The following is an 11366-nucleotide window of genomic DNA, read 5'->3' as shown; positions in this document are numbered from 1 at the left end:
ACTTAATTTTTTCTTTAATTTCATTTCTATTATAAGAAAGTTTTCTAATTTCCTTTTCTAAAACTCACTCATTTTTGTTCAATTCGTTTGTGGGTTTTGCAACAGAGCATACTCTGCAACCCCGGCTCTTGTTTTTAGGTAAACATTAACACTGTTTACTTTGATTATTGCTATTAGTTTTGGCTAATCTGACCTGCAAGAAGTTATAAAGATGATCTAAGTGCTATATATTCTCTTTGTCCAGGAAAAATCGTAGAATGCTTCTTCATTGTTAGAACAACATTGGGATTTCTATGTTTCTCCATATTGATGATCTATATGCTGCGTCGAAGGCACTTCTCTATGGATACTAATATTGAAGAGTTTCTACAGGAACAAAACAATCTAACACTAATTCAATACTCATATTCAGAAATTAAGAAGATGACTAAATATTTCAGAGACAAACTTGGTCACGGAGGTTTTGGGTCTGTATATAAAGGAAAGCTTCGCAGTGGTAATCTTGTTGCGATCAAGATGTTAGCAAATACTAAAGGTAATGGGCAGGATTTTATCAATGAGGTTGCTACCATTGGGAGGATTCATCATGTCAATGTGGTGCGACTTATTGGATTTTGCTTCGAGGGATCAAAAAGGGCTTTAGTGTATGACTTCATGCCAAATGGGTCCTTAGACAAATACATCTTCACTCAAGAACAAAAGGGTACTATTTCTTCATGTAATTGGGAAAAGATGTACAAGATCTCCCTAGGAGTGGCTCATGGGATTGAATATCTCCATCAAGGTTGTGATATGCAAATTCTACATTTTGATATCAAGCCTCACAATGTTCTTCTAGATGAAGATTTTACTCCAAAAATTTCGGATTTTGGGCTAGCCAAACTGTATCCAACAAATGATAATACTGTTCCTCTCACCGCTGCAAGGGGAACAATAGGATACATAGCTCCAGAATTGTTCTACAAAAGCATGGGAGGTGTCTCTTATAAGGCTGATGTTTATAGTTTTGGAATGTTGCTAATGGACATGGCAGGGAGAAGGAAGAATGTGAATCCCTTTGCAAACAGTTCTAGTCAAATTTACTTCCCATCATGGATATATGACAAACTAAATCAAGGAGAAGATATGGAAATGGAAGATGCAACAGAGGATGACAAAAGAATAGCAAGAAGGTTGATCATGGTGGCATTATCTTGCATACAAATGAAACCTGTTGATCGCCCTTCCATGAGCAAAGTCATCGAAATGTTAGAATCCCCCACGGAGCTTCTACAAATGCCGCCAAAGCCATTTCTAGCATCACCACTTGAAAGAGTGGAAGGTCATACAATTATAGAGTCATCATCCATATCTGAATCATCAAGTTTTTCATTGTCATACAATTCAATGATTCAATCAAATAAAATGTAATCTACTATAATTTAGTTATTTTGTTGCTTATTAAGAAATAGTTTGTCAGATGTAGTAGTGAGGAAAGACATGCATAGTTTGGGCCTTGCCTCTAGTATGGCCTCGACTAGAGTTGAGTGCAGGGCTAAGATCCATGTAGTCGACCACATTTAAGTGGTTTTCCATGTGTTTCTGTTGATGGTGTGCTTTCGTTATTTTACCATTATTTTTTCTTTATTTATCTTTGCAAGGATCTATGTAGGTGAACCCATTTAGTTGGGATAAGGCAAGTAGTTGTAGTTGCTGTTTGCGTGATGTAATCAAATAGGAAAAGCAATTTCCTTGATCTACTCATGTTTCTCTAATGGCCTAGCTAGGGCTTCAGTTGATCAAAGAGTATGAGGATCAGAATATGAATGGTCTTGACCGGAGACAGGATTGGTGGTCGGAGATCGGCAAATCCAGGATTCTTCGTTTGGTATTGGTCGGTTATCTGTTGGATCCAGCCGATCTAATAACAATCCTTTGAAAGGTTGAGCTCAAAAGAAAGCTGAGATGGTTATTCTCCAACGAACAGTTATCTCAACATTTCAAAGCTAAGGGTGTCAAAATGGAACTGGAACAGACAGTTTATGATCGAATCGACCAAGATCATAGAGAAATGAGTCGATTATGGTTTCATAGGTTCTCTTCTGAGTTCAATTCGGTTTAAAATCGGAAAAAAATCAACACTTTTAAACCAAATAAGAATCAATAAAATCGGACCTAATAGAAACCGGTAAACTGGTGCTAATTAACTCAATTTTTTATACTACCTTATGTTCAAGCAAATGTTGGTTCTATGTTTTTAAAGGGCTACATTAGATGGATTTTTATGATGTTAGAATATAGTAAGAGAATCCACAATATACATTGAGATGATGAGTTTTAATTATTCGTTATACCCTCAAATTAAGGAATCAAATTAAAGGAGACAAAGGTGAAATTGAATATGAATTAACACTTTCCAAAACCGGCACTACAAACCGCATATAAACAGAAGTGAATCAAATAATGAAAATTGAATAGAAATTGATAAAACTGGACCAAATGCAAACGATTATGATTTTTTACTGATTCGTGTCCTGTTCGTTTTTTATTTGCACATTGTCAAAGTGTAAAACAACCCGAAACTAGACCAATTGACATCCGTAGTCAAAACATCAAAGATTCAAGCCGTTTGGATTTTCTTGTTTAGTCTAATTTAAGAGTGTTACAGTTCGGTTTCAGTGTTAATGGTTCGGTTCGGTGCAATTTTTTTAGGTGAAACCGAAACCGAAACCGAACCGTTTAATAAACAGTTTCACATGCTGAAATTGAAACCATTTATAAACAGTTTCGGTTTAATCCGTTTAAAATGGTTTTGTAAGATTTTTAAATGTTTTTATTCAAATGGCTACTTTCCATTACATGTCTTTTAATTTTTTTTGTCGAAATGGAAGTATGAACTGAATTCTTATATGTTCTTTAAATAATTGTTTTTTTGTACCATTATATATTTAGTGATTATTTATTGTTACCATTAATGCTTAATTAGTGTCATTACATAGCACTAATATTTGTTTCAATTTAAACGGTTCAGATCGGTTTAAACTGATTTAAACCATTTAACTAAACGGGCACAATTTAAAACCAAAACAAACCATTTATTAAACGGTTTTCATGGTTTCGATGTAGGGGTGTCAATTCCAGGCCCAGCTCGACAAGCCCAATCGAGCCTGCCTGGTTAAAGCCCAGCCCGGCCCAACACGTTTAGTAATCGGATGTTCCTAGTGTGGGTCCTAGTCTGTCGGGTGTCCGACCGGACCGACCGATTCTAGGCCCTACCTAGACCACCCTATTACAGCCCGACCCAGCCCGACCTTTTTACTTATAAACTTCCCCTCCCCTTCCCTCCAAATTCCTTTTTTTGTTGTTTGTTTCTTTGTTGGTCTTTGACATTTATTGGTTAGATACACTTAACATAGGTGAGATGAGACTTAGTTTTAGTTTTTAGATCCTACTTTGTTAGATGTGCTTCTATTCGGTATTGTGCTGATATTTTTTTATTCCCCTCTACTTACTTTGTTAGATGTATTTCTATTCAGTGTTGTGCTGCTATTTTTTTTCCCTCTACTTACTTTGTTAGATGTGCTTTTATTGGGTGTTGTGCTGCTATTTTAGTTGGGATAAGCTTTATTTGATTTTGAGTTGAGGTGTACAGTGACTACCCAGCAGTGTGATGGTTTGAACTTAAAATTCTGGTTGCGTGTCAATTAGTAAGCCCACACCGTTTAGAGTTAAACGGCTCATTAGCCAGTTTTAGACCCGGTTTAGCCTGAATAAGGCTGTCCCGATTAAAGACCGAACATCAATCGATTGAAATGAAACCGTACCATGCCCGCCCAAGGCAAGCCTGAATGCCTAAACGGTCAGACACGATGCAGCCTGTAAAATTGGTGAGGCCCAGTTAGGCCCGACCTGTTACACCCGCACCCTAAATATATCCAAATACTCTGGGTCAAATTAGATTTTTACCAATGGGTAATGCCACGATGGCAGTGGTCAACACCTGTGACCTTGAACCTTAAATTCTATTATAAATATCCCCTCGAAGTCCTGAAAGTACGAGTCAAAGCCCCGCAACTTTCCTTGAGGTTTGGGCCCTGACAACAGCAATGGAGTCACGAACAAACTCACTCGACTGGTTCCGTTCATGGATCCGTCCGTACTATTTTGTGCCCTTTTGAAGTATTTTCGTGTGGGACCCACTTGTCCCGGACACCATAACTAGACCTTCGGACAATATGGACCCCCACCCTTACCTTCAATTGGTTAGTTGGGCCATGAAAGTGGGCCCACAAGATTTAACTTAAATAAATAATGAGTTCTTCTATTTTAACTTGAACCAAACAAGCCCTAGAACTAATGTGTCCTTTATAAGACTTAGGGCAGACCCAAACATGTCCAAAGTAAATAAACTAATTAGGTGATGACCTTGGCCAAACAGGCCCTAAGGCCCATTTAAACCTAAAAGACTATCTTATGTCTTAGAGACACTTAGGCAAACAGCCCCTAAGGTCTCTTTTGGTCCTTAAAAGATAAGGCATAGCCTCATATTCTCCTATCTCTCCCCTTCCAAGCCAAACCGTGGAGGAGAACAGACAAGGAAGAAGAAGAAGAAGAAGAAGTAGGAAGAGAATGGGAGGGGAAGGGAAGAAGATGCAAGGCATACCAAAGGAGATTGGCTGCCCTACCTCTCCTCCTCCTGTTGTTCGATCAAGGCTTGAAGAAAAGAAGAAAAAGGGAAGAAGGAGGAAGAAGATGGTGGATCTTCAAGGTTGGCTAGGGTTGGGATAGGTTGGCTAGGGTTGGAATTGGAGCTCCACTCACCAAGGTAAGCTCTAACTCTTGGTACCTCCCTCTTCTCCTTGTACATTCTTGATTTGAAGTAGATTCCTTGAGCTTGAGCTAACCTAAGGTTCCACTTGGGACTCAAGGTGAGGCTTAGCCCTTAAATGGGGCTCTAATATTGAAGACCAACCCCTATGTAGACTCCTATCAACCATTGCTGCCATTATTACTGATTCCTTAGTTCTAAACCATCAAACCCTACCCTTGGACCAAATGGAGCCAAACCCTTATGTGACCTTGGATCCATGAGGTAAGCCTAAGTTCTAGTGACCCTAGGGAGACCTAGGACACCCCTCCATGACTCTGAGTGCCATGTGAACTCTAGGTTCTAAGCTGGAGGGAAAACCCTAAGAAATCTCGAAAAAGAATTCGGACAGACGCACAAATGGAGTTACCGTCGTGGTTCCGTCCGTAAGTCCGTCTAGTGTATTATAGTAAAACTAGTTTGAACGGATGCAGGAATGGATTTACTATGTTGCCTCCGTCCATGGTTCTGTTCCCTCTTGGGAATGTCTCAGGGATCGAACGGATGCAGGGACGAATTCATAAGGCGCGTCCGTAGATTCGTTCACTCTCAAGTAGGTCTCAGGATTCGAACGAATGCAGGAACGGATCCAGGTGGAAGTTCCATCCGTGGATCTGTCCCTCGTGTTTTGACCTTTTGGCCTAAATGGAGTCAGGGACGGACTCACCCTGTTGCTTCCGTCCATGAGTCCGTCCGTGCTGTCTTGGTTGAAACTTAATTTTAACTTTGGGGGCATAACATAGGACCGCTTTATACATCTTTTGACGTTTGCTCTTGCATTCTTAGGTTACCCAACTCGATGGATAAAAGGTGCACCGGTGAGATTCATGTCAACCACGTCGGGTGACATCCGAGTTCGGTGAGTGGGTTTTGGGTGATTTGTCTGGACTTGAATATATATATTAAGCAATCATTATCATGCTATTATATAAATTATAAGCATTTTGTGCATTGATTATTTATCTCAATTGTGAACTGTTATGAATGTGATGATAATGTTCTCATTATTGTACCGGGTTACGGTGTCGGGTGTACCGGTATCGGAACCCCATAATTAATTATTAAATTTGTTATTTGTCATCCTAATTTGTATGCGTCGTGCCGTGCTGGTACCCGAGTACTAAATGGAATGAGACGTTGATGCACCCGGAATACCTCTCGGAACGATAGGACTTGCATGTAGTATATCTGTGGCTAGGATTCTTGTTCCCTTATGCTATGACCCTTATCAACAGGGATTTATGTGGTGGATAGTCTAAGCACCTGTTGCCTGTAGGGGAGAGAGGCCAGGTCAGGGGTAGTGATGGCTATCGGAGTCTACCACTGGGTGGTCTGATGGCTTCTATCGGCGTAGGCTCCCTCGTGATAACTGAGGTTTCATTGTGACGATAAGTTAAGTGACCCACAGTGTCTCCCGAGTTATCACAGTAGCATACACTTGACTTAGAATTTGTGTGCTAGGTGAAAAATGAATCTAACATTTACATGCATCATGAATTGTTTGAAGTTACGTGTTTGTGTGTATGTGCATTCCTCTTTGCTCTCTCATTAGCTTGTGGAGCTAACCCCGTTGTGCAACCCTCTTTTAGTTGATATGCAGGTAACCTCTTGATGAGCACCTATGGATGCGAATCAAGCGGAGCCAGTGGATGGGACTTGGATGTCGATGTACACCCAAGAATGGTGCCCTAGTGGCGTGATTTAATTATTTATTTTTGTATTCATCTTCATTCATGTATGAACTTCATGTCTATTTATACAGAGGTAAATGGATGGTTACGGATATTGCAACTGTATTATGCGTTATCATTAGAGAACCAATGCTCTATATTTATATGATTTAAATGAATTTCGCTTCAGCTAACTCTGTAATTGGATGATTTATTCCATTGGATATGTCTTCTGACGTTATCCTAAATTGATAACCGGGTGGATTGTGGCTTGGGACACTGTATCTGTGATCCTGGTGGTATTGGGATGACACCAGTCATCCCAGTCACCCCCTTTTTATTGTAAAATATCTTCATCGGAATGGGGGCGTGACACGACCGGTTGACACCCCTATTTCGGTGTAAACGGCCCAGTTCGATTTTAGTAAACGGTTTTGATTTGATTTTGACACTCTTAGGGTCTTTTTTTGTATCATTTTTCATTTTGTTTTTAACCTATTTATAAAAAAAAAACATTACTAAAAAACATTTTGATCAAAAAATAAAAACTATTTGGTAATTACTAAACGCAATTGATTGTATAATGAAAAATAATTTTGGTAACTACCTATCTGTAAATAATTTTTATAACATTTTTTGAACAAATGGGTCCAAATCATAGAAATTCAGCATTGAAATTAGGCTTTTTGTAAGAGAAATTGGCCCAAAGCCCAGATATATTTTAGTAGTAGGTGAATAAATTCTCCCATCACCCATCTTCTATTGTAGAGAGATAGAGAGGGCTAAAGGATTCATTTCAATCCAATGAGATATTTCCATATTTCTTCTGAAATGAGCCACAAATACAACATCAGGTTGGTTTTTGTACCTGATGAAAACTTAAACAGCTCAAAGACCATTCTTTTTTGCTAACTATGGGAATTAATCTATGACAAAAATGGTTGTTGCAATTGCTATTTCTCTTTCCAGTCCAATCTTCTGTGAACTATCAATTCGAACCACAAGTTCTAGTTTTCTTGGTAAACCCACCCTTGAAGTCTTTCTTTTAGTGTTGAAACCCACAGGTCACAGAATAAATCTATGTAGCTTGGGTTATTGCATCCACAAACGGCTTTGGCAGTAATGGTGACAGAGTTTGTAAGAAAACTTCAACTCAGCTTTGTGGATAGTCTATTCAAGTTAGATCGGATTGACTATATCAGCCTTTGTGGCTCAAAGGATGCCATTGAACAAGGAACAAATGCAACTTATTTAAGCAATGTAAAGAGCTAATTCAACTGTTGGAGGAGTCGAAAATCTACAGAGGAGGGAGAAGGTTCAGAAATGGATGTTGAGGTTGTGGAAGTAGTAGAAGAGATTTGAGAGGGACAGAGGTAATTGAGAGAGGCATTGGCCATTGATGGATTGGGAGAGAAAGAGGGTATGCACGAAGGTCTCTGTGAGATTTGGGAGTTGGAATAGAGCCGTGGAGGATAGGAAATGGCGGTGAAAATGGAGGATTGATGAAGCGGCAATGGACTAGGATTTTCGGGTAGAAAAGAAAATGAGATAGAGGGATATGTTTTGCAGATGGGGATTGACCGATTAGGAAAGTAGGAGAGGAGATGGAGAACATCGAAGATGAGAGAGGGAGGTCCAAGGGCTTTGCAAGTAGAAGAAGAAGAAAAGAGGGGACATGAGCATGCCTTTCGAATAATAAAAGCAAATGATGCTTTTACCCTCAACTTTGAGGGCTTAAGAGCACGTGATCATTAAACTAACGGAAAAAAGAGAAACGTTTTTTGCCATAATCCATGAAATAGACTCGAGTCTGGAGTCTATTATGATTTTGGGGGTGTTTTCATTTAAAATTTCACGGACTATAAGCATATCGTGTATCACGGATATTCTAAAAAATCTCAAAAATACTTTATGACTTTATTTCCACTTAGTCCATTCCATTAGGTCTGTGCAGTTAAATCGTTGTTAGTCTTTTCTAATGACGAAATTACCCTCTCCCCTTTCCCCCCTTCTCCTCCCGCGAACCTTTCACGTTGTCTAGTTTTGGAACCTTCGCCTCTTTCCCCTCTTCTTCTCCATTTGAACTATAAAGTCTGAGACTCTGAGCGTCCCAAAGTCCCAATTGAGTGGTGAGTTCCCAACTGAGTGTCTTCTCCATTCTCAAAGTGCATTGACTACTCACTAGCGATTGAAGGGCGTGAAGGCAGCCTTGGAGTTTCAGCCTTTTTAGGTACATTTTCCTTTTCTACTCTTCTTCCCCCCCCCCCCCACCCTCTTCTCTATTCTGTTCTTATTCCTTCTAGCATTCTCTTTCCCTCTCTAGTAATTATTTGGACAGATTCTCCAATTGCTTTAGCTGTGTTGCCCTAACTGCCCCATTAGTTCTTTTTCTATGTTCTCTCTCTTTCATGGATTTTGTATACATTAAAACATGAGACATCAGGGTTTGATTTTAGTGTATTTTGGGTAATGAATCTGGTCCGTTGTTTGAAGAGAGCAATTTGGTCATATACACATTTTACTTGGCAATCTGAAGATTTACACTACGAATTTTTATGTATGCTTTGGGTTGCTCTCACTTTGTATGTATTTATTTTCAAGTTTGATTTTTTGAGGGTAATGGGATTTTTCACCCTAACCATTGGAGTGGATGATTAACCAATCTTTACAGGGTAATGGTAAGCACTAAGCACCTCCCAATCAATTAGAGGGTAACTCCATTGTAGCCATTGCCACCCCCTAGGAAATCATGGCAGTTGTATCCAATGGATGCTAGAAAGCTAGGGTGGTTTCTAATTTCTTTGGTAATCATAGCAGTTGTATCTAATGAAATCCACATTCTCTGTTTTTTTTCATCCAGTTTTGATTAATTCTGTGATTTCTCTTTCTAGTAGGGTGAAAGGCTACTAGAAAAGCTTGAAATCCTGGAGGATAGTAGAAGAGAGGAGAAGTAAGAGCCCGCTTGATAACCTTACGAGAAACAGTTTCTGGTGTTTTTCCATTATGAGAAACGGAAAAACACCTAAAAACCACTTGATTGTTTTTTAAACAAAAATCAAATTTGTGCTCCCTAGAAGACTTTTGACAGAACATGTCGTTTCTTGGCACAAGTTGGAAAAACTGAGCCAGATAATTTTTGGTGAAAAAAGGTTCCAAAGTATCCTCTGCTCAACATCATCCTCAAGAACCACATTCTCTACTCTCATCGTCCTCAAGAGCTTCACAGAGAAGTTGCAATTCACCATCGTCACTCGAGAAATCTACTACCGCCATCGAACGTCACCTGCAACTATCCTCTCCGCTCGACAGTGTCTTACAAAGTGTAATTTGACCTGCAACTTCTTCTTCTTCAATCTAATCTAGGATCCTAAAAATACCCAAATTCGGTTTACTGCTTCGCCTTCAAGGCCTGAATCGCAGAGAAATTTGTTCGTTTCATCTTCAAGGACCACTAAGAAATTCTCGCTTTCCCCACTTGAAATCAAGTTCTCAATTGTCTCTTCATCAACTTTTTGACCTGTAATGGTGAAATACCTGCACTCCACAGTCTCCTTATACTTGATATTCATCTTTGCTCTCAGCCCTTGAAAATCGTCCATCATGTCTTTTAGTTTTTTGCCCAACCCAACAACGACAGAGGTTCGAGTACAATCTATAGAGGACCCAGGGCCACAGCTAGGGAGATTTCAATGTGCAGCCTTGGAGCGTTCTAGGGCTTCAAGATTGGCCTTTATAATCTTGACACGTTTCAAAACGAGTTGGACATCAGAATCCAAACGGGCTCGGAGCTCTTTCATGGTTTTGGCATTGTGAACAATTTTGCTATCTTCATTGGAATCTTGAAGCTTTTTGTAAAGTTTCTCTACATCCTTCATCTCGGCCTTAACTTTCTCCACATCTTTGGAGAACCTGTCAAGGTTCACGCTTTCCTTTCGAGCTTCTCCACCTGATTCCATGTCATCCAGGTAGGCCTGACGCTTCAAGTCTGTGTACTTCTTGAAGGAGCTTGAGAACAGATCGTTCATCTTGATAAATCTTCTCTTTCTTCTTCAATTTGAATTGGGTTTTCTCTTTTTAACTTCCCCTGCATATATAGATCATATATGGCGTAGAGATAGAGAAGGAGAAGAACTATTTGGATTAATCCATTCTCCTTGGAAATTGAAATAGAAATGGAAATGGATCCTTCATTTCATCTTTTTTACGAACACTTTGTGTGATTTCCTTTTCTTTTTTTTCTTTCTTGTGTCTTCTGGGGTTTTCATGAGGTTTTCATCCTCCTCGACAAAATGGGTAATGGAGGAGGAGTATAACGAATTATTCAAATTCAAATTTTAAAATTCAAAATCTGAACTCACCGTTGGAAGAGGTGAACGTGGTTAAGGACTCTCCAACCGTAAAGGATAACCGTGCTCCTACAAGATAGGAGAAGATGTGTAGAGAATTCTTATCTCATGTAACAGCACACTTGTATAATGTTGTGAATTAACATTGTTGCGTCAAGAAATCGTCGAGCGGTCCTGCGAGTGCCATCACCTGCAAGTGGACCAAGGGGTCAACAGAGAGAACCGATGTGGTTCCGGCCTAGGGCTCTCCGATGCCAAAATTAGATCTCCTGAGCAAATAGATGAATAGTAATTATTCAATATGAGCTTAGATGTCCCCTCTGAGGGTGGTGTACCTTTCCTTTTATAGTGGAGTATGATGATATGGAGAGTCCCAGTTTGATGGCGAGTGTGCCGTTGAGTGGATAGAGGCCCTGGGTAGCAGGGCTCTATCCTGATTGGCCATCTCCCCACGGGAGGGAGTGTCCTGGTGGTATTAAGATCCTTTGCGGATAGATACTCACT

The 11366-nt window shown here is 39.7% G+C and overlaps 1 protein-coding gene and 1 pseudogene across 1 annotated transcript; one reads left to right on the top strand and one right to left on the bottom strand.

Annotated features, from left to right (window-relative positions):
* The first annotated feature begins 252 nt into the window (after positions 1 to 252).
* LOC122646600 (rust resistance kinase Lr10-like) lies at positions 253 to 1434 on the top strand. The gene has a single exon (XM_043840184.1). The coding sequence runs from the start codon at positions 310 to 312 to the stop codon at positions 1408 to 1410; it is 1101 nt and encodes a 366-aa protein (XP_043696119.1). The 5' UTR covers positions 253 to 309; the 3' UTR covers positions 1411 to 1434.
* An 8441-nt stretch (positions 1435 to 9875) lies between these two features.
* LOC122644936 lies at positions 9876 to 10578 on the bottom strand (annotated as a pseudogene).
* Positions 10579 to 11366: the final 788 nt, after the last annotated feature.

The sequence above is a fragment of the Telopea speciosissima genome, chromosome 11 (assembly GCF_018873765.1).
Source record: "Telopea speciosissima isolate NSW1024214 ecotype Mountain lineage chromosome 11, Tspe_v1, whole genome shotgun sequence".
NCBI lineage: Eukaryota > Viridiplantae > Streptophyta > Magnoliopsida > Proteales > Proteaceae > Telopea > Telopea speciosissima.
This window is presented reverse-complemented; position numbering and strand designations above follow the sequence as displayed.

What these genes read in the sequence shown, in the direction of transcription:
- LOC122646600 (XM_043840184.1), top strand. Translation starts at nt 310, where the DNA reads ATGATCTATATGCTGCGTCGAAGGCACTTCTCTATGGATACTAATATT.